The sequence below is a fragment of the Hemiscyllium ocellatum genome, chromosome 4 (genome assembly GCF_020745735.1).
Source record: "Hemiscyllium ocellatum isolate sHemOce1 chromosome 4, sHemOce1.pat.X.cur, whole genome shotgun sequence".
In the NCBI taxonomy this organism is placed as follows: domain Eukaryota; kingdom Metazoa; phylum Chordata; class Chondrichthyes; order Orectolobiformes; family Hemiscylliidae; genus Hemiscyllium; species Hemiscyllium ocellatum.
In genome coordinates, this window is record NC_083404.1 from 94,242,482 (window position 1) to 94,266,796 (window position 24,315).

The window sequence follows — 24,315 nt, forward strand, 5'->3', positions numbered from 1 at the left end:
AGTGAAGAAAATATGGATAAATGTGAGATCATCAATCTTGGTAGCAAAAAGGCAGATTATTATCCAGTTGGGAAAATGGAAATTGCAGTGAGAATTGGCTGGCCTTGTACACCACTTCCTGAAAGTAAGTATGCAGGTACAGAGGGAGTGACGAAGTTAAATGGCATGTTGGCGTTCATAGTGAAAGGATTCGAGTTAAGGAACAGGAATGTCTTGTTGCAATTATGCAGAGCCTTGCTGAAACCACACCTGGAGTACTATGTGTAGTTTTGTCTCCTTACCTGAGGAAGGATGTTTTGGCTATGAAGAGAGTGCAGCAAAGATTTACCAGACTGCTTACTGGGATGGCAGGACTGACATATGAAGAGAGATTGGATCTATTTGGACTGTATTCAGTAGCGTTTAGAAGAATGAGGCTCTCCTTAGAAACATATAAAATTCTAACAAGATGACACAGTGTATGATGATTGAGAAACCCAAAAAAGGTGACTCAGTTTAAGAATACAGGGTAAGCCATTTAGGACTGAAATGAGGAAATGTTTTTCACTCAGGGGTGAACCTGTAGAATTCTCTGCCATAAAAAGTTGTTAAGGCCAAAACATTGAATGTTTTCAGGAAAGAGTTTTATGTATTTTTTGTGGCTTAAAGGGATTAAAGGGATTGTGGCGAAACAGCAACGGGATACTGAATTGAATGATCAGCTATGATCATATTGAACGGTGGACTAGGCTCAAAGGACAAAATTGCTTGTTCCCTCTTATTTTCTGTGTTTCAATGAAAGAGTTCAAAACACATAGTAAAAATACTTTGCTATTACTACAACCTCACAGTACTTAGAATACAGAGACAGTTCCTTGCTCTATCATGTATTTAGGTTTCATTTAACTATTGCTTACAATTCCAAGTCTTGAGAGTGTGCTAGCCTTTTCCTTAGATAATCCTTCCTGATGAAGGGCTTATGCTCGAAACGTCGAATTCTCTATTCCTGAGATGCTGCCTAACCTGCTGTGCTTTGACCAGCAACACATTTGCACCTTAGATAATCACACTAAGAAAGCCTCAGCTTTGAATAGCCCTTTCAGGTTTCCAACCAAACATCTCTAGCCTGGAAATTCCAAACTAAACCCTTACACTGGAGTAACCTATCTCTGACTTTTCTGCACTAACGTCTTGCTCCAAGAAACCAATCATGCTTCCAATTTCAGCCAAGGGTTATATGTACTAATCCAAAAATTTTCCAAGCTGTGGGTCTTCCCTGTCAGCAAAAAGGAAAACTATTCCTGATTCTTCTAACTGAAAACAGCTAAATACACTTCAACATTTACTCATAAAACTCTCTAACGCAAACAAATTCCCATTAGGACTCTAAGATCTCTTTCTCATACAGGTTTTAAAAAAAAGGGCTCAAGAAATACTAACAAGTTAATCATCAAATCCCCTCATATACATAGACCAAAACTCATAGTTCAAAATTTGACCTCTAATGTAAATGATGTGAATGGCTGTATATAAACCACATGCCATGCATAACAACAGACTGACTCCTTCCTGCTTTAGTAAAAGAATGACTAGCAGTTAGAAGAATTAGAATTTGCTTTAAATGCTGAACACTGGTACAACTGACAATATTATTGATAAATTTTCAGAAAGTGGGTATGCCTCACAATCCAAATTCACAGTATCAGTTCTGGAGGAGAATATCCAAACTCAGGCATTGGAATAATCTGACAGATTTAATATTAACCTTGAAATATATAAATTACATTCTTACATATGTTGAAAAGATTTTGTTTAAATCAATATTTTTAAACAATAGCAAAACTAATACTTGCCAAAAGAAAAACTAATTTGAAGTGCAGCATGGTTAGCACTGCTGCCTCACGGTGCCAGGGACCTTGGTCGATTCCAGCCTCAGGCAACTGACTATGTGGAGTTTGTACATTCTCCCCTTGTCTGTGTGGGTTTTCTCTGGGTACTCTGGTTTCATCCCATTCTCCAAAGATGTACAGGTTAGGTGAATTGGCTATGCTAAAATGCCCATAGTGTTCAGGGATGTAGAGTAATAGGGTAGGCCAGTGGGTCTGGGTGGGTTACTTTTGGAGCGTCGGTGTGAAGTTGTTGGGCTAAATGGCCTGTTTCCACATTAAAGGGATTCTATGATTCTGTGAAATGTTTTCACAAACCAGTGGTGTAATGTGGGAAAATGTATTACATTGCCATCTGCTGGCCATTTGGGAAATTGCGTGACAATTCTGTCAGATCCATTTTACGTCTGGAAAAGGGAATTCAAAACAGAAATTATTACTCAAATCTACAATGAAAAGAGTGACAGCAAGATTTTACAGACAACAGAACTACATAAAAACAAGGCTTCATCAGATATAAATATTAATGTTCAGTATTTAAGCCTTTAAAATACAACACTTTTTTCAATACAACCAGTGCTGTAGAGTGTCAAAATTGAAATTGTAACAATTTTGTTAACTTATTGCATACTTGACAAATTGAATAAACCCCTCTTAACAATTTACCAAAATATAACATAAATAATACTTCAGAATTCCTCATCTAATTTCCGATTTAAATTGCACTAAATTTAAAAGTCAAAAGATTCAAGAAATAGTTGTATATCAGGAAATGGAAGGGATGGAGGAACTCAAGAAAATTAGTCACCAAGAAAAGTACTGAGCAAATTGTTGGAGTTTTGCACCAACAAGTCCCTCGCTCATGATTGATTTCTTCCTAGGATCTTAAAAGAAGGGGCTAGTGAATAGTTGATGCACTGATTTTAATTTTCCAAAATTCCCTAAATTCAGAAAATGTTCCTTTTGATTGGAAAATAGCAAATAGAATTCAATTATCCAAAGAGAGGGGAAAAAGAAAAGCAAAACAGACAAGTTAACATCTGTCATGACAAAGATATTGCAAGTGATTATGAAAGGGATATACCTGGATACTTTGAAAAATTAATGGGAATCAGGCAAAGTCAACATGATTTTGCAAAAGTGAAATCAATTAATGGTAAAATGTTTAACCAATTTATTGAAGCTCTTTAAGAATGTAGCATGACCCTCGATGGGCCGAACAGCCTATTTCATCACAGTAGGGATTCTGTGATTCAATGCGGTGTTGATAGAGGGAAACCAGTAAATATATTGTACTTAGATTTCCGGAAGTTATTTGATAACGTATCACATCAAAAGTTATTCTGGAAAATAAAAGTTAATGGTGTAGGGAATAACATAATGGCATTGATGGAGGAAAAAACTGAAGAACTGCAGATGCTGGAAATTATAAACAAAAGTGAAATTTAGTTCAAGCTGAAAGAACAGCATCTAATTTTCAGCTTGGGAAGTCTGCAGCCTTCTGGACTCACTATTGAGTCAACAATGTTAACACCTAACTAGGAAAGCTAATAAAGTGTTATCATTTTTTCTGAGGGGAAATGATTAAAAAAATAGAGAGGTTATGCTTTATTTATACATGGCTTTGGTGAATACACTATTGGTCTCCTTATTTAAAGAAGGATACAAATTTAGGGTGTAGGTTTGCTCGCTGAGCTGTAGGTTTGACATCCAGACGTTTCATTACTTGGCTAGGTAACATCATCAGTGGCGACCTCCAAGTAAAGCGAAGATGTTGTCTCCTGCTTTTATATCTTTCTCCTGGATGGGGTTCCTGGGTTTTGTGGTGATGTCATTTCCTGTTCGTTTTCTGAGGGGTTGATAGATGGCATCTAGATCCATTTATGGCGTTGTGGTTGGAGTGCCATTTTGACTGGGACAACAGATCTATCCTGGGACAGGCTAAGCAAAGACATGCCAGAGAATTCCTAGAGGCCTGGCACTTCAGCCCCTTGAGTTTGTTCCACCATTCAGTGAGATCATGGGTGATCTGTGGCCTAATTCCATATTACTTAATAATTTTGTTTAACAAACAATTAACTATCTCATCCTGAATCTACTGCTGTTTTTGGAAGAGAATTCCTATCACCTACCACCCTTTATGTGAAGGTAGTCCTTCTACACTTCTCACCTGATGGTGTGGCCCGAATTCTCAGACTGTACCTCTTAGTCTAGAACCACAACTAATGGAAACAGTTTACCTTCATCTACCCTGTTGTTTCCTGTTAATATATTGGAAGCTCAGATCCAATCACCCTTAACCTTCTAAACTCTATAAGCTATTCTTGTAACCCTGAAGTCTACGTGTGATTCTTCTAAACCTACATTGTGCTCCCTCCAAGCCAGTGTATCCTTCCTAAGGTATAGCCCCCAGATCTGCTGAAAGTATTACACTGTGTGGGGTCAATCTAGAATTTTGTATAACTGCAGTATAGCTTCTACATCCTTGTCCTCCAGTCCTTTAGACAACATTCCATTACCTTTCTTGATTAATTTCTGCACTTGTTGGTGACAATTTAAAGATCTATGCATCTGAAGCCCTACGTCTGTCTTTGGACATCCACTGTATTTAACTTCATACCATCTAGAATGTGACCTGATCTACCCTTTATTGCTACAAAATGGGCAACCTCACAAATGAAGTGGATCGATTCTTGTTCATCAAGAGGGTGAAAGGTTGTCAGGGGTAGCCAGGAAGGTGGAGCAGTCAAATCTGTTATTGAACTATGGAGCTGGTTTGAGGGCCAACTGGTCGACTCCTGCTCCTTTAAAACAACTTTAAACATCTGGATTGTTTTGCTTTACAATAGATTGTATTTATTAGTAACTTATTCATTACTATTCACTGTTATAGTATTGTGTTACTATTGTATATCTTCATGTATTGAATTCTCAAAACTTTTGCTGCCTGTAATTTCAAGAGTTTTGCATTTTTGAGTTTTGATATTGGTAAGCAAGCAATTTTTTGACATATTTATTATAGCAGAACATTTGTTCAAAATCACTCAGGGCTGCAGCAGAAAAAATTCATTCCATGGATAATGCATTCAGACATCAGCTTGAGACCGTACAGGTAGCTCAACAGGCCCAACTTACACAATTGAGCAATGAAAAGCAAAAGGAAATTGAAGCAGCAAAAGAAAAGGTAACACGTTCCCTTCTTTATACACTGGTAGAGTGACTTTATATAAAACTTAATCATATCTCAAGGATGTTCCAAAATGTTTTGCAATCAATGGATTACGGGGATCCTGAAATCTAAATAAAGGAAGAAACAATGGTATGAGGTGCAAACCAGCTATGATCAAATGGGGGAACGTTACAGGGTAGATAGGCAATGGCAATCATTTATCAAGTGCGTGGAGGAAATGCAGGCAGTTCTGAAAAGAGCCACTGGATTTAAAACATTAATTCTACTTTCTCTCCACAGATGTTGACAGACTTGCTGAGTTTCTCCAGTAATATCTGTTTTTGTTAATTCCTGTATGGCACATAAACAAGAAAGGTGGCCATACTGTGGCTAACATTGGGAATTAAGGATTGTATTAGATCCAAGTAAAGGCCATACAATTCGGCAAAAACAAAACCAACCGACCTGAGAATCAGTAGCTGTTTAGATTTCATTAAAGGAGGACAAAGGGTTGATTAACAGAGGGAAATCAGAGCTGAAAATGTGTGGCTGGAAAAGTGCAGCAGGTCAGGCAGCACCAAGGAGCAGGAGAATCGACATTTCGGGCATGAGCCCGAAGAAGGGCTTATGCCCGAAATGTCGATTCTCTGCTCCTTGGATGCTGCCTGACCTGCTGCGCTTTTCCAGCAACACATTTACAGCTCTGATCTCCAGCATCTGCAGTCCTCACTTTCTCCCAGAGGGAAAACAGAATCAGAGTGATCTTACTGGGAACAGAGAAAGATTAATGAAGACAATTTAAGGACAAAAGGGTAACTAGGGAGAGAATAGGGCCCCTCAAAGATCAGCAAAGTAAAAACAATGAATGCAGATTCTGAAAACCAGAGTCTAGATTAGAGTGGTTCCAGAAAAGCATAGCAGTTCAGGCAGCATCCGAGGACATTTACAGGACGTTTTACAGGAATACAGGCAGAGAGCCTGAAAGGTGCAGAGATAAGTGAGCGAAGGTGGGGAGAAAGTAGCACAGAGTACAATAGGTGAGTGGGGGAGGGGATGAAGGTGATAGGTTACGGGGTAGGGTGGAGTGGATAGATGGACAAGAAGACAGGCAGGTAGGACAAGTCATGGGGACAGTGCTGAGCTGGAAGTTTGGAACTGGGGTGAGGTGGGGGAAGGGGAAATGAGGAATCTGTTGAAGTCCACATTGATGCCCTGGGGTTGAAGTGTTCCGAGGTGGAAGATGAGGCATTCTTCCTCCAGGCGTCTGGTGGTGAGGAAGCGGTGGTGAAAGAGGCCCAGTAGCTCCGTGTCCTCGGCAGAGTGGGAGGGAGAGTTGAAATGTTGGGCCACAGGGCGGTGTGGTTGATTGTTGCGGGAGTCCCAGAGATGTTCCCTAAAGCGCTCTGCTCGGAGGCATCCAATCTCCCCAGTGACCGCATTGGGAGCAACGGATACAATATATGATATTGGTGGATGTGCAGGTAAAACTTTCATGGATGTGGAAGGCTCCTTTAGGGCCTTGGATGGAGGTGAGGGAGGAGGTATGGGTGCAGGTTTTGCAATTCCTGCAGGGGAAAGTGCCAGGATAGGAGGGTGGGTTGTAGGGGGGCATGGACCTGACCAGGTAGTCACAGAGGGAACGGTCTTTACAGAAGGCGGAAAGGGGTGGGGAGGGAAATATATCCCTGGTGGTGGGGTCCGTTTGGGGGTGGCGGAAATGTCGGCGGATGATTTTATGCGAAGGTTGGTAGGGTGGAAGGTGAGCAACAGGAGCGTTCTGTCCTTGTTACAGTTGGAGGGGTAGGGTCTGAGAGCGGAGGTGCGGGATATGGACGAGGTGCGTTGGAGGGCATCTTTAACCACGTGGGAAGGGAAATTGCAGTCTCTAAAAAAGGAGGCCATCTGGTGTGTTCTGTGATGGAACTGGTCCTCCTGGGAGCAGATACGGCGGAGGCGGAGGAATTGGGAATACGGGATGGCATTTTTGCAGGAGGTAGGGTGGGAAGAGGTGTAATCCAGGTAGCTGTGGGAGTCGGTGGGTTTGTAAAAAATGTCGGTGTCAAGTTGGTCGTCATTAATGGAGATGGAGAGGTCCAGGAAGGGGAGGGAGGTGTCAGAGATGTTCCAGGTAAATTTAAGGTCAGGGTGGAATGTGTTGGTGAAGTTGATGAATTGCTCAACCTCCTCACGGGAGCACGAGGTGGCGCCAATGCAGTCATCGGTGTAGTGGAGGAAGAGGTGGAGAGTGGTATCGGTGTAATTACAGAAGATGGACTGTTCTACATAGCCAACAAAGAGACAGGCATAGCTGGGGCCCATACAGGTGCCCATGGCTACCCCTTTGGTCTGGAGAAAGTGGGAGGATTCAAAGGAGAATTGTTAAGGGTGAGGACCAGTTCAGCCAGACAAATGAGAGTGTCGGTGGAAGGGTGCTGCTGGGGATGTCGGGAGAGGAAGAAATGGAGGGCTTGGAGGCCCTGATCATGGCAGATGGAGGTGTAGAGGGATTGGATATCCAAGGTGAAGATGAGGCGTTGGGGGCCGGGGAAATGGAAATCTTGGAGGAGGTGGAGGGCGTGGGTGGTGTCTCGAACGTATGTGGGGAGTTCCTGGACCGGGGGATAGGACAGTGTTGAGGTAGGTAGAGATGAATTCAGTGGGGAAGGAGCATGCTGAGACAATGGGTCGGCCAGGGTGGTCAGGCTTGTGGATCTTGGGAAGGAGGTAGAACTGGGCAGTGCGGGATTCCAGGACTATGAGGTTGGAAGCTGTGGGTGGGAGATCTCCTGAGGTGATGAGGTTCTGTATGGTCTGGGAGATGATGGTTTGGTGATAGGGGGTGGGGTCATGGTTGAGAGGGCAGTAGGAAGAGGTGTCCTCGAGTTGGCGTTTGGCTTCAGCAGTTTAGAGGTCAGTGCGCCAGACTACCACTGTGCCCCCTTTATCTGCTGGCTTGATGGTGAGGTCAGGAATGGAGCAGAGGGATTGGAGGGCTGCGCATTGTGAGGGTGAGAGGTTGGAGTGGGGGAGGGGACTAGACAGGTTGAGGCAGTTCATGTCCCAGCAGCAGTTGGAAATGAAGAGGTTGAGGGCGGGTAATAGGCCAGCAAGGGATGTCCAGGTAGATGCAGTGTGTTGGAGGTGGGCGAAGGAGTCTTCGGAAGGTAGGCAAGAGTCCTGATTATGAAAGTAAGCTCGGAGGCAGCGGAAGAAGTGTTCGACGTCACGGCGTGTATTAAACTCATTGATACATGGGTAGAGGGCGATGAAGGTGAGTCCTTTGCCGAGGACTGATCGTTCGTGCTCAGTAAGGTGGAGGTCAGGGGGAATGGTGAAAACTCGGCATGGCTGGGAGCAGGATCTGGTGTGGGTGTGGAGCTGGGAGTGGGGGCAGAGCCGGTAACTTCAGTGGGTGTGGTGGTGGGGGGAATGGGGGTGGAGTCATGAGCAGGGGTGGTGTTCCCCTCAGGGTTTTAGAGGGTGGGGATGGTCACAGTGGGATCTGTGGGGGGCATGTCAGTAGAATGCAGGTGAGTGGCGTTGGTGGGGGTGGAAGTGGCAAACATGGCAGTGGGGGCGCGGAAGTCACTGAGCGTGTGACATCAACGATGATGTGAGGGGCGAAAGTGATGTCACATGTGGTGCATGAGGAATTGTGAGGGGCAGAAGTGGCTGTGGAAGCAGCCATGATGGGGGTGGAAGTGACATTGTCAATCAGCGTGGGGATGGTGGCTGCATGAGCCGCATGGCTAATGGTGTCCAAGCAGTTCCAGAGGCCGGGGGAATGTACTGGAATGTTTGAGGAGCGCTGGTTATGGAGGTGGGTGGATAAAAGTTTGTTGTACTTACAGAGTTTGGTGTTTGAGACGGTGTTGAAATACTGTTTGTTGAGAGTATGAATTCTCCTAAGGATGTAGTACAGAGTGGGTTCTTTGCAATTCTGAGAGAGTGTGGCCCTCAGCTGAGGCAGAGCTGACTGTAGAGAGGTTAGGTGCCGGCGGAGCATTGCTGCGAGCATGGAGCGGAGGATCTTGAAGGAGAACCGTTGCCGATGTTTTTGAATCTGTACTCTGGACTGTTTGTCCTGTTCTGTTCTGAACTCTGCTGGTTTAAAGGTGGTCCAGAGTCCGTATGGGATGAGTTGGTTATGGAGGCAGGCACTGAGAAAGCAAATGTGGCTGTGGTAGCGAGTTTGTTTCAGGACATGGTTGAAGGCCTTCAGGGCAGAGGAAATGCAGAACTTATAAACTTAATGGCAAGGTTCCGAGGGAGTGTTGCTGAACAAAGAGATCCAAGAGTGCAGGTTCATAGCTCTTGAAAGCGGAGTCACAGGTAGATAGGATAGTGAAAGAAGGCATTGGTATGCTTTCCTTTATTGGTCAGAATATTGAGTACAGGAGTTGAGAGGTGATGTTGCGGCTATACAGGACATTGGTTAGGCCACTGTTGGAATATTGCGTGCAATTCTGGTCTCCTTCCTATCGGAAAGATGTTGTGAAACTTGAAAGGGTTCAGAAAAGATTTACAAGAATGTTGCCAGAGTTGGAGGATTTGAGATATAGGGAAAGGCTGAACAGGCTGGGGCTGTTTTCCCTGGAGCGTCGGAGGCTGAGGGTGACCTTGCAGAGGTTTACAAAATTGAGGAGCATGGATAGGGTAAATAGGCAAAATCTTTTCCCTGGGGTCAGGGAGTCCAGAACTAGAGGACATAGGTTTAGGGTGAGAGGGGAAAGATATAAAAGATACCTAAGGGGCAACTTTTTCACGCAGAAGGTGGTACATGTATGGAATGAGCTGCCAGAGGAAGTGGTGGAGGCTGGTACAATTGCAACATTTAAATGGTATTTGGATGGGTATATGAATAGAAAGGGTTTGGAGGGATATGGGCCGGGTGCTGGCAGGTGGGATTAGATTGGGTTGGGATATCTGGTCGGCGTGGACAGGTTGGATCGAAGGGTCTATTTCCATGCTGTACATCTCTATGATTCTCTCTACAATTTAGATTCATTATAATCAGGACAGGGGAAGTTATAATGAGGAAAAAAGAGATAGCAAACCAACTAAATATATATTTTGGTTTTGTCTTCACAAAGGAGAACGCAAATCACGTTTCAAGCATGTTTAGGATCACAGAGTCTAATGAGATGGGAAATCTAAAGGATATCAGTATTAATAGGGAAATTGTGTTGGAAAAATTGATGAGATTAAAGGCCAGGTAGTCTAAGGAAGTGGGCCTAAACATAATGGATGCTTTGGTGGTCAGCTGTCAAAATTCTACAGACTCTAGAACACTGAGAAAGCTAATAGCATTAGGCAGAATCAACATAGATTAATGAAAGGGAAATCATAATTGACGAATCTACTGGAACTTTTTGAGGATTAACTAGTGGAGTTGATGGTAGCGAGATGGTGCATGTGGATTATTTAGACTTTAAGAATTTGATAAGATCTTGTAAAGGAGATTCACATGTAAGGTTAAAGTGCATGCGATTGGGAGTACTGTACTGTCATGAATAGGAAACTAGTTGTCATATAGAAAACTGAGTATATTCCAGCAATGGTACTGAATAGTACTGAAGACTTGTGCTCTATAACTTTTGACACCCCAGCGAAGCTGTTCCAGTACACTTACAACACTGGCATCTTCCCAATAATTTGGAAAATGAGATGTGTTGCAAGGTGGCAGCAGAGTAGGCTGCTCCAGATGGAGCTTGTCCGCTCTGCCCGTGCTGCTGCTTTTCTTCTTTCTCTTCTCTTTTACTTCCTCAGAGTGTTTTCTTCTTACTCTTTTTTTTCTCCTTTTGAGTCCTGGCCTCCAGCAGCAACTCCCAGCCTGGCGCTACAGCCTCCCATAGCTACCTCCCAACCTAGTGCAGCAGCCTCTCAGCATGGCATGTCGGCAGCACTGTGTGGAGCCAGGGCCCAGTGCAGTTTGGAAGCTAAATGCCAGCGTGATCTGTTGTACTGAACTATTTTCTGTAATGCTGGACATTTTATTTCTGTTCTTAATTTAATAAAAGAACCCATGCCTAGATATTTTTGTACCTAAGTTGGCACTGCAATTGGCGATGTATAAACGTTTAACTATACTTGTTGAGTATGTGTGACAACAAAGGCTGCTGTATTCGAAATTGCCAAGTGTATATTCTATACACAAAATGCAGGACAAATCCAACCTGGCTAATTGCTGTCCCACCCGTCTGCTCCCAGTCATCAGTAAAGTGATGCAAGATATCATCAACAATGCTATCAAGCAACATTGGCTTTGTAATAATCTGGTCCCTGACACCCTATTGGGTTCTGCCAGGACCATTCAGCTCTTGACTGCATTACCGTCTTGGTTCAAACATGGACAGAAGAGCTAAATGCCAGAGGTGAGGTGAGACTAACAGCCCTTGATAACAAGGCTGCATTTAACTGAGTATAGCATTGAGGAACCTTAGCAAAACTGGAATCAATGGATAAACTCAAAGGGGGAAAACTCCACTTGGAGTCATACCTGGCACAGAGCAAGATGGTTGTGGGTGTTAGAGATCAGTCCTCTCAGCTCCAGGACATCTCTGAAGGAGTTCCTCAGGGTAGTGTCCTCAGCCCAACCATTTTAATCTGCTTCGTCAATGACCTTCCCTCCATGAAAATGTCAGAAGTGGAGATGTTCACCCATGATTGGACAATAAAAATCAAAAGAACTGTGAATCAGAAACAAAAACAGAAGTTGCTGGAAAAGCTGAGCATGTCCAGAAACATCTGTGAAGAGAAATCAGAGTTAACGTTTCAGGCTCAGTTCTGAGGAAAGATCACCGGACCCAAAACATTAACTCTGATTTCTCTTCAATGATTGCACAATGTTCAGTATCACTTGCGACTCCTTAGATACTGAAGCAGCCCATATTCAAATGGAACAAGATGTGGACAATATCCAGGCTTGGGACTGATAAGTGGCAAGTAGGCTTCTTGCCAGACAAATGCTAGGCAATAACCACTTCCAATAAAATACTATCTCACCACCATACCTTGACATTCAATTTTATTACCGTCACTAAATCCCCCATTATCAACATCCTGGTGGTTTCCATTGACCGGACATGGAGATATATCGCCATTTCTTCATGGTTACTGAGTCAAATTCCTGGAATGCCCTTTCTCGGAGAATGTGGATCAACCTACAGTGCATGGACTGCACCTGTTCAAGAAGGCAGCTCACCACCATCTTCTCAAGGGCAACTAGGGATGGGCAATAAATGCTGATCAGCCATTGTCTCATGAAGTAAAAATAAACGGTCATCTTCCAAGAGGCAGCCAGTGACTAGTGGGCATTACAGGGTTCAGAGCTTGAACCTTAGCTATTAATATATATTAATACAATTTATATTAATGATTTACATGAGAGAGCTAAATGTTCTGGTATCTGGATAACTGGGGTTCTTTCTGGGGAAGGTGGGGCCTCTATAAACAGGATAGTCTACACCTGAACCTGAGGGGCACCAGTATCCTTGGGGGGAGGTTTGCTAGTGCTCTTTGGGGGGGGGGAGGGTCAAAATAACTCTGCAGAGGCATGGGAACTTAGACTGTAGCTTTAGGGTGCAGGACCTGGAGTGTAGGGAGGTTAGGAACATGGCATCAATCTCAAAGGAGGGTGCCTGTAAACAGGAAAGTAGCTTGAAGCGTGTATACTTCAATGCGAGAAGTATACGAAATAAGGTAGGTGAACTTGCAGCGTGGGTTGGTACCTGGGATTTTGATGTTTTGGCTATTACGGAGACATGGTAGAACAGGGACAGAATTGGCTGTTGCAGGTTCCAGGGTTTAAATGTTTTAGTAGGGTCAGAGGTGTGGATAAAAGATGGGGAGGTGTGGCATTGCTTGTCAAAGATAGTATTACAGCGGTGGAAAGGACGATGGATGAAGACTCGCCATCTGAGGTAGTTTGGGCTGAGCTTAGAAATAGGAAAGGTGAGGTCACCCTGTTAGGAGTTTTCTACAGGCCTCCTAATAGTCCTAGAGACGTAGAAGAAAGGATTGCAAGGATGATTCAGGAGAAGAGTGAAAGTAATAGGGTGGTTGATATGGGGGACTTTAACTTTCCAGATATTGACTGGGAAAGCTATAGTTCGAGTAAATTAGATGGGTCGGTGTTTGTCCAATGTGTGCAGGAGGGTTTCCTGACACAATATGTAGACAGGCCAACAAGAGGTGAGGCCATACTGGATTTGGTTCTGGGTAACGAACCAGGCCAGGTGTTAGAATTGGAGGTAGGTGAGCACTTTGGGGACAGTGACCACAATTCGGTGACTTTTACTCTAGTGATGGAGAGGGATAAGTGTGCACTGCAGGGCAAGAGTTATAGCTGGGGGCAGGGAAATTATGATGCAGTGAGGCATGACTTAGGATGCGTGGCTTGGAAAAGTAGGCTTCAAGGGAAGGTTGCAATCGATATGTGGAGCTTGTTCAAGGAGCAACTGTTGAGTGTCCTCGATAAGTATGTACAGGTCAGGCAGGGAGGAAAGGGTTGTGTGACGGAGCCGTGGTTTAATAAGGAATTGGAATCCCTTGTTAAAGGGAAGAGGGCGGCCAATGTAAAAATGAGGCATGAAGGTTCAATTGGGGCGATTGAGAGTTATAAGGTAGCCAGGAAGGATCTGAAGAGTGAGCTAAGAGCAGCAAGGAGGGGACATGAAAAGTCCTTAGTTGGTAGGATTAGGGAAAACCTAAAGGCTTTCTATAGGTATGTCAGGAATAAAAGAATGACTAGGGTAGGAGTAGGTCCAGTCAAGTAGTGAGAAGTTGCGTGTGGAGGCTGAAGAGATTGGGGAGACACTGAATGAATACTTTTCGTCAGCATTCACTCAGGAACAGGACATTGTTGCCGATGTGAATATTGAGTCACAATTAATTAGAATGGATGGCTTTGAAATATGTAGGGAAGAGGTGTTGGAAATTCTGGAAAGGGTGAAAATAGATAAGTCCCCTGGGCCTGATGGCATTTATTCTAGGATTCTCTGGGAAGCAAGGGAGGAGATTGCAGAGCCATTGGCCTTGATTTTTATGTCCTCGTTGTCTACAGGAATAGTGCCAGAAGACTGGAGGATAGCAAATGTGGTTCCCTTGTTCAAGAAGGGGAGTAGAGATAACCCTAGTAACTATAGGCCGGTGAGTCTCACTTCTGTTGTGGACAAAGTCCACAATTAGAGAGAATTGTAAGGGATAGGATTTATGAACATCTGGATAGGAATAACATGATCAAGGATAGTCAGCATGGTTTTGTGAAGGGCAGGTCGTGCCTCACAAACCTTATTGAATTCTTTTGAGAAGGTGACTAAGGAGGTGGATGAGGGGAAAGCAGTAGATGTGGTGTATATGGATTTTAGTAAGGCGTTTGATAAGGTTCCCCATGGTAGGCTACTGCAAAAAATACGGAGATATGGCATTGAGGGTGCGTTGGAGGTTTAGATTAGGAATTGGCTGGCTGGAAGAAGACAGAGGGTAGTAGTTGATGGTAAAGGTTCATCTTGGAGTGCAGTTACTAGCGGTGTTCCGCAAGGGTCTGTTTTGGGACCATTGCTATTTGTCATTTTTATAAATGACCTGGAGGAGGGGCTGGAAGGTTGGGTGAGCAAGTTTGCGGATGATACGAAAGTCGGTGGAGTTGTTGACAGTGAGGAAGGATGTGGCAGGTTACAGCGCGATATAGATAAGCTGCAGAGCTGGGCAGAAAGGTGCCAAATGGAGTTCAATATAGGTAAGTGTGAAGTGATTCACTTTGGTAAGAGTAACAAGAAGATGGAGTACTGGGCTAATGGTCGGATACTTGGTAGTGTGGATGAGCAGAGGGATCTTGGTGTCCATGTACACAGATCTCTGAAAGTTGCCACTCAGGTAAATAGTGCTGTGAAGAAGGCATATGGCGTACTGGCTTTTATTGGTAGAGGAATTGAGAACCGGAGTCCTGAGGTCATGTTGCAGTTGTATGAGACTCTGGTGTGGCCGCATCTGGAATATTGTGTGTAGTTTTGGTCGCCATACTATCGGAAGGATGTGGAGACACTGGAATGGGTGCAGAGGAGGTTAACCAGGATGTTGCCTGGTATGGTAGGAAGATCATACGAGGAAAGGCTGAGGTACTTGGGGCTGTTTTCATTGGAGAAAAGAAGGTTTAGGGGTGACTTGATAGAGGTGTACAAGATGATTAGGGGTTTAGATAGGGTTGACCATGAGAACCTTTTTCCACGTATGGAGTCAGATATTACAAGGGGGCATAGCTTTAAATTAAGGGATGATAGGTTTAGAACAGATGTTAGGGGTAGATTCTTTACTCAGCGAGTCATGAGTTCATGGAATGCCCTGCCAGTAGCAGTGGTGGACTCTCCCTCTTTATTGGCATTTAAACGGGCATTGGATAGGCATATGGAGGATAGTGGGCTAGTGTAGGTTAGGTAGGCTTGGATCGGCGCAACATCGAGGGCCAAAGGGCCTGTACTGCGCTGTATTTTTCTATGTTCTATGTTATAGTTCCTGATTTGCGGATGAGACAAATCTCTGGGAGGGTGAATTGTGAGGAGAATGCAGAGATGTTTCAGTGTGATTTAGACAAGTTGATTGAATGGGCAAATGCATGGCAGATGAAGTATAATGTAAATAAATGTGATGTTATCCACTTTGGTTACAATAAACGAAAATAGATTGTTATCTGAATGGCTATAAATTGAGAAAGGAGGACGTGCAGTGAGGCCTTGGTGTTCTTGTACTCCAGTCATTGAAAGTAAGCACACAGGTACATCAGATGGTGAAGACAGCAAAACTTATGTTGGCCTTCATTGCGAGAGAATTCAAGCAGGGTTGTCTTACTAGAATTGTACAGAGCCTTGGTGATACCATGCCTGAATACGTGTGTAGTTTTGGTCTCCTTATCAAAGGAAAAATGTTCTGGTTAAAGTGAGAATGCAACAAAGGTTTACTAGACTGATTTCTGGTATGACAGGACTGACATATGAAGAGTGACCGGATCGGTTAGGACAATATTTATTGGAGTTTAGAAGAATGAGAGGGAATGTCATAAAAGCCTATAAAATTCCAACAGGACAAGACAGCTTAAATGCAGGAAAGGTGTGCCTGAACACCAGAGAATCCAGGACCAGGGGTCACAATCTAACGATCGTTGGTAAGCCATTTAGGACTGGGATGAAGAAAAATTTCTTTATCCATTGAATGATGAGCCTAGAGAAAGTGGCTGAGACCTAAATATTGAATGCTTTCAAGATGGACTTGGATGCATTTCTTTCTTAAGTGTCACGGTTTGGGGAGAAACGAGAACAGAAACTGAGTTGAACAATCATTTTTAATGCCTTACTCCTATTTTCTCTGCTTATTAAGACATCGTTACAGTTTTTTACTAAATAAATATACCAGCCAAAATATACACAGCGAGACCTCAAAACACTCAAATTAATAAATGGCCAGAGAATCCATTTGAGGTGGTGTTTATTGAAGCAGAAACATTGGCTAGGATATCCTGTTCTGCCTTCAGTTTTAACAAAAAAAATTGTCAAGTATTGCACAGAAATAAGAAAAGATTATTGGAAGTTTTTTTTTCCCCGGGGCTCTTGTGACACAGAATAATGTCCCTACCTCTGGACAAGGAGACTTGGGTTCAAGTCTCATCTGCTGCAAGAGATCAGTTGTGACATCTCTGAACAGGTTGATATAGAATATATTTAAACTCGTCAGCAAGTTCCAGCCACCCTCTGAAAATCCTTTTCCTCATGTCTTTTCTAATTGTTCTACCAATCACTATAAATCTGTGTCCACTCATAACCGACATCTCTGTTAAGGGAAACAGATCTTCCCTGTCCCCTCTATCAGCCCCTCGTTATTTTGTACAAATCAATTAATAACTCATCAGCCTCCTGTGCTCTAAGGAAACCGATTCAAGCCTCTTCAACCTTTTCCCATACCTACTATGTTTAAGCCCTTGTAACGTTCTTGTTTGTCTTTTTTTTATTCTGTGCAATGTTCGTATGAAAATCATATCGCCAGGAATATTGACTTGCTTTTCCTGACTTCTTTCAACCAGAATGAGACGTAAAACATTCAATCCCTCACATCAATCCAATGGCAGAAAAATGAAACCCTATGTGATGCAGAGATATGTGACAAGGCAGACCAAAATTAACTCAGTGACAAGAAATAAAGGGCAATGTTGATGGATGTTTCTGTGATTGCAAAGTGATTTCCAGTTGTGGTCTACAGGGCTCAGTGTTGGATCTCTTGCTGGTTGTGGTGTATGTTAATGACTTAGACTTAAGTGTGGGAAGTTTGCAGATGGTCAAAATATGGCCATATAATTGATGGTGAAGACAGTGGCTATTAACTGCAGGTTTCAATGGTTTGATTGAGGGGATGGATAAGTGGCACATGCAATCTAACCTGCAGAAGTGCAAGGTTATGTTATTGGGGAGATGAAACAAAGTTAGTGAATATATGATAAACGGGAGGGTTTGAGAGCGGCAGAGGAAAGAAATACCTCAGAATACATGTCCAGAGCTCCTGAATTTGACATAACAGCTAGACAAGGTGAAAAAGGAGGTAAATCGGGTACTTTTCTTCATTCGGTGAGATTTTGAATACCAATGATGTGGAGGTGCCTGTGTTGGACTGGGGTGAACAAAGTTAAAAATCACACAACACCAGGTTATAGCCCAACAAGTTTATTTGGAAGTACAAGCTTTCAGAGTGCTGCTCCTTCATCAGCTAGCTAGTGGGGCAGGAACAAGGGATACAGATTTCTAGTTAAAAAATCAAAGTATCACACAACTGATGTAATGTATTGAACAGACCTAGATTGCTGTTAAGTCTTTAATCATGTAGAATGGGTTGCAGGTTTTGATTCATTAATGTGTAAATTCCAGAATTCCTTTCAAGTCACATTCCTGAGATAACTTAAGATTTTATTAAGAAGGTAACATTTCAGCTCAGATGCATTAAAGGTGTGAGGTTCGAGTCTGTCTATATTCCAGCCTTGAGTCAGACTGGTTTGATTGACAAAGTAGGAATTTATAAAATTTCACCTGGACTGCCTGCCTACAGATTGTGTACTTTTTGAACAAAATAGAATGTATCTGCAAATACAAAAAACCCCATAGACGTGTGTGTGTGTGTGTGTGAGTGAGAGAGAGAGAGAGAGAGAACCTATGAGGGGAAGAGAGAGTGAGTGTGAGTGTGCATGTGATGGAGTATATGCCTGTGAGAGGGATTGTGAAGGACTGGATTAAAAGTCCTGATCAATGTTTTTGGTTCACTGCTGTGTTCTTTGGTCGGATCGACCGGTAGTTGCCTGTAGTGTTCCTGGCTGTTCAGTTGTTGGTACACTTCCTTGCAGTGGTCAGTTCTATTCTGAATGACGATGGTTCCTCCTTTGTCTGCTGGTTTGATGACAATATTGCAATTGGTTTTGAGAGCATGGATGGCGTTGCATTGTGATCAGGTGACATTTTGCTCTACCTTGTGGGTGTGACTGATGAATCTGGCATTAACACATTTCTTGACATTTTTAGCACACATGTCAAGCCTGGGGTAGAGGCCCTGCAGAGGGGACCAAATTGACTCCTCCCTTGGTTGTTCCATTACGGATCTTTGTGATGACTGCTCTAGTTCGTCAGTTGTCTCATTGGGCTAGCTGCTGACATCTTGAAAGAATTCCTGGAGTCTCATTTGTCTGATGAATTCCTCCATGTCTGCTACAAGACCAGTGGGGGAGATTTTGGTGGTGGGGCAGAAACTGAGCCCTCAACTGAGAATTTCTATCTCTTCCAGTTAAAGGGTCTCGTCTGATAAGTTGACAATCAATTTCCCCATGGGAGGCTTGGCTACTGCTGGTGGTGATGCCAAGTTTCTCCAGTTTCTTCTTGCTGTGCAAGATGTTCCATGGTGGTGTAGTTCCATCGCCTCATCCACTTTGCAGTGTCTCGTAACTGTAGTGCTATATCTTGAGCGCATGCTGAGAATATGGACTCTATCTCAATTTCATGGTAATGGCGCCTGCTGTATAGTTGTGCACGAGATGATAAAGGAGTTTGTGAGAGGTGTGACGGTTACCTGTGAACTAAACTCATTGATAAAGACTTTTAATCCAGTCCTTCAGAGTACCCTACACACACTCATCCCACATACTTCTCGTGTAGGGTTTTCTTGCCTTCTGAAGAAACACAAACACGTATTAAGCAATGGGACCCTGTGTGAGAACTTTTTTGGCTGTATCAGGGGCAGGACCTGTTCAGATGAGGAGGAACGTGACAGACACCTAAAGGTGCTGAAAGTTGCCCTCATAAGAACAGGATATGATGCCTAATTCATCGATCGCCAGTTTCGATGCGCCACAATGAGAAACCGTAATGTCAGGAGACAGACACAGGATACGACCGATAGAGTATCCTTCGTTGTCCAGTACTTCCCAGGAGCTGTGAAACTATGCCACATTCTTTGCAGCCTGCAACTAATTATCGATGAGGATGAGCACCTCACCAAGATCTTCCCTACGCCTCCACTTCTCGCCTTTAAACAAACATCAAACCTTAAACAGAACATTCTTTGCAGCAAACAGCCCAGCCTTCAGGACAACATCGAACACAACACCAGCAACCCCATAATGGCAATCGTCTGCAAGAGGTGTCAGAGTGTTGACATGCGTACTGCCACATGTGCGGCAGGTACTCATGTGACTTGGCCAATGTTATCTATTTCAAACTCTGCAGGCAAAAATGCCCTGAGGCATGATACATTGGTGAGACCTAGCAAATGCTATGACAACAGATGAATGTACACTGTGCAGCAATTGCCAGAAAGGAATGTTCCCTCCCAGTCGAGGAACACTTCAGTGGTCAAGGACATTCGGCCTTGGATCTTCAGGTGACCATCCTCCAAAGCAGACTTGGGGATACAGAGACGCTGAACAGAGGCTGATGGCCACGTTTGGTACCCATAAGGATGGCGTCAACTGAGCTCTCAGGTTCATGTCACACTAAAGGTGACCCCACTATACTATACACACACACACACAAGCACACATACACACACACATTTTTCCACAAGATCACAATCACACACACAGACCCTCTCTCAGATACACACACACACACACATTCACGTGTACATCCTCTCACAGGCATATAATCCGTCACGTTCACACATAAACATACTGTCTCTCCCACACATACAAACACACATACTCCTTCCCTCTTTCTCCCTTACACGTGCGTGCGCACACAAACATATGTCTATGGGATAGACTTGCATTTGCAGGTTTGTATTTGCAGATACATTTTATTTTGTTCAAAAAGCATACAATCTGTAGGCAGTCAGTGACATTTTGTAAATTCCTACTTTGGAAATAGAACCAATCTGACTCAAGGTTAGAATACAGACAGAGTCTAACCTCACACCTTTAATGCATTGTCTGAACTGAGATGTTACCTTTTTTTTTGATAAAACCTCAAGTTATCTCAGGAATGTGACTTGAAAGAAATTCTGGAAGTTACATATTAATGAATTGAAACCTGCAACCCATGATTAAAGTCTTTACAGCAATCTAGGTTTGTTCAATACGCTGCATCGGTTGTATGACACTTTGATCTTTTATTATAAGTTCTATGTCCCATGATCCTGCCCTACCAGCTACCTGATAAAGGAGCACTGCTCCAAAAGTTTGTACTTTCAAGTAAACCTGTTGGACTATAACCTGTGTTGTGTGATTTTCAACTTTGACTACCAAAGCAGAGATATAATACTGGAACTCTACACAATACTGGTTAGGTCTTTGCCAGAGCTTTGTACAGTTCTGGTCAGCACACTACAGAAATAAAATAATTAATTGAGAGAGAATGCAGAGGAGATTTGCAAAGACATTGCCATGGCTTGAAAATTAAAGCTAGATTGATGACACAGTAGCTCAGTGGCTAGCAGTGTTGCCTCAAAGCACCAGGGATCCACGTTTGGTTCCATCCTTGGGCAACTGTCTGTGTGGAGTTTACTAATTCCCCCATATGGGTTTCTTCTGGGTGCTCCGGTTTCTTTTCACGGTCCAAAGATGTGCAGATTAGGTAGATCGCGCCATGCTAAATTGTCTGTAGTGTCCAAGGATATGCAGGCTAGGTGAATTAGCCATGGGAAATGCTGGGGTGCATGATAGAGTAGGGGGTGGTGAGTCAAGGTGGGATGCTCTTTAGAGGGTCGGTGTGAACTCAATGGGCCAAATGGCCTGCTTCCACACTGTAGGGATTCTATGATTCTAGTTTGAATAGGTAATTTTTGTTTCCCTTTGAACAGTGGAGACTGAGTGGTGACATTTAAAATTCCACACTGTCCTCCTTGCAATACCCTATACGCAATACTTGCAAGTTTTGTGTCCTCCACAAATTTTGAAAGTGTCCCTGCATACCAAGGTCTAGATCAGTTTTATATATATAGGGAAAAGCATGTCTACAATATCCGCTCCTGGGGAACTCTGTGATAAACTTCCTTCCAGCCAAAAATATCCCAATAACTATTATTCTCTTTTCTATCCCTAAGCCAAATTTCTATCAACATCGCTACAATCCCTTTTATTCCAAGACCTTTAACTCTCCTCAATTCTCCTCATCAACTCTCTGAATGATCCCTTCAGAAAATCTCCAGCAAGTTAGTTGAAAGTGATTTTCCCTTAACAAATCATGGTGACTCTTCTGAATCAAATATACTTTTCCACATAACTATTAATTCTATCTTAAATAAATGCTTCTGACTGTGACTACTCTTTGATATACTACATCTTTCCATATTTAATCCCTTGACCAATTATTTATTTTAAAGCCCTCTCTAATTTCTAGTTGTGTAGTTCTCAAGAATACTGGCCTCAGGACAGTTCAGATGTAGTTCATCCCAATACGCTCCCTGCTTTCCACGTGAACTGGAACATTCCCCATATCAGTCTTTGAGCCATATATGTATCTATCTTATTTTATATACCCTATGTCAATTTGCATGTGGTTCAGATGATAATTCAGATTATAACCTTTGAGGTTCTACTTCTTTAATTTAATGCCTGACTCCGCAATCCACATAGAATCTCTTTCTATGTCCTTGAGATGTCTTGAACATCTCAACAACATCTAAGCTTCTCAACAAATTCTGAACTTTGCTTTTTCCTGCAAAGAACATTGTCAATCCCCTTCACTATAATATCCCTTACTACCACTATCTTCTATGTTACTTCCCTCACTTGAATAGCTTTCTATACCATGCTGAGGTTGCTCATCCATCCTTCATCCCCCATTCTTAAACAAGGAGAAAGGGCCTCAAATCTACTGGATAATTACAGAGGCTGATACACCTGCACTGTTGCCCTCAGGATGACCTTATCTGCTTCGTCCATGGTCACACCCACCTGTTCAGGCAACTGATCAAAATCAGGAGACGTGGCTCCTGATACAAAGAATCCAAGAATTTAAACTCTCAAGGCAGTGTACTAGCCTGTTTAAGCTGCAGGCAAAACAAATAACCTGCATAGATAATTATGGACCAGGTTAGGTTTCAAGAACAAAATTAACACAAACTCCCCCACTCAATGAAGTGAATATTGCACTCAGTCCCCTCAACTGCAGTAATTTGTATATTTGTAACTGATAATGTGTTATGTAATGTTTAACAAATGGCATGGTAACTCTTTAAACTCAGTTTATACACTTAAGTTTCTTTATCTTATCATTGTGGGTACATTGTTCTTAGTACACAGCTTGATGTTATACATTTTTCATGTATATTTTTATAAGATAAAATATAAATCTTTAGGTCTATGAAGTGGAGGAAGAAATGCGACAACTTCTCCAAGAAACAACAAATGCCAAAAAATCCATGGAGGAAAAGATCCGGAAGCTAACTAGTGCCCTCAATGATATCAAAGAAGAATTGTGACACTAAAATAGACAGACAAGTAATGAGAAAATCCAGATTGCCAAATTGATATTGTTTTGAAAGTTACTGTCATCTCCATTTGAATGCCTGGATAATGAATCTCCTTTGGCTTATTACCCAATTTGATGTGATGTGGAATACAGATTAGTATGACCCTAAACTCAATCCCTGATTTGTGCTGTCTCTTGTAAGCCAAATAAACATTATAATTAACTTTACAATATATAGGCAGGAGGGTAAATATCTAGTACAAAACTCTTGGAGTATTACAGTACTTCTCTGTTTGAACAATATAGCAGCATGAGCAATGGCTAGAGATTAGGAAAGGATTAAAATTGACAGAAATCAATAGAAAAGTTTAGTTGTTTCTTTATGGTTCATCATGATTCCAAGATTTTTTTGTGTCATGGATATACTTTAATGTGAAAATTTTATGCTGCTTAGAGCTTCTTGCTGTCTGCATTAAGCATCAATTTAATTTGATGTCAAAACATTCATCCATATTTTTTTTTCAATTCACACCATTAGATTTTTACGTAAAAGAAAAATTCAGTCATGCTAACTCACTGGTTAACTGTGTCTAACAATATGATACTGAACCATAAAAAGGTGTAAGACTTTTGACTATCACTGGAGACAAAAATTGATTTGAATGTACATCAACATGAGCATTCATACCTCCTCTTGTAAGATATGAAAGGGAAGGAGGAAAAGTAAACAGAATATATGTGTCTGGCTGTGCTGTTCATATATAGCATAAATGTTTGGGAGAATATAAAAATATCAATCTGACATTTTTATAAGTTACTTTTACTGGTTAGTTTAACATTCATAATTACATTTGTAAATATGTGTTAAGTTTTATTTATTAAATATGTAAATATAATATTTTGTACTCCTCTCAATAAAATTATTAACTTTATCATCTGTCTGTTCATTCCTTTACATTTGTAATGTAATTTTTAAATTATAAGTATTTGATACCTACAAGCTTCAATGTAAAATCTAATTGAGGGAATGGTTGCTTCTAAATTATCATTCTTTTGGTCCAAAGTCATCATTATAGTCTTTCCAAATCCATTGTCATATCTGCATTAAAAAATAAGAAACAGGAGCAAGAACAGATCATTTAGTCCTTCTATATTGTTCTCTTTCAATAAGAGCATAGCTGATTTCTACCTTAATGCCACCTCTAGCATTCTCGTATCTCTTAATTCTTTCACTATCTTGAATATACTCAAATGATTGAGAACTTAGATAGATAATTTAAAAGATTCACAACCATTTAAGAAAATCTACCCTTTTTTGAATCCTAAGTAGTTGATCCATTATTCTAAAATA

General features: G+C 42.2%; 1 protein-coding gene across 2 annotated transcripts in view; it reads left to right on the plus strand.

Annotated features, from left to right (window-relative positions):
- Positions 1–23,394, plus strand: part of lrrcc1 (leucine rich repeat and coiled-coil centrosomal protein 1) — a 194,609-nt gene extending 171,215 nt beyond the window's left edge. The window contains exons 19-20 of one of the 2 annotated variants that reach the window (XM_060824397.1): positions 4,914–5,049; positions 22,852–23,394. In XM_060824397.1, the coding sequence (XP_060680380.1) occupies positions 4,914–5,049; positions 22,852–22,974 (259 nt within the window). In that variant the 3' untranslated portion in view covers positions 22,975–23,394. Of the gene's footprint in view, positions 1–4,913; positions 5,050–22,832 lie in introns of both variants that reach the window. The other variant, XM_060824396.1, reaches the window with a different exon arrangement.
- Positions 23,395–24,315: the final 921 nt, after the last annotated feature.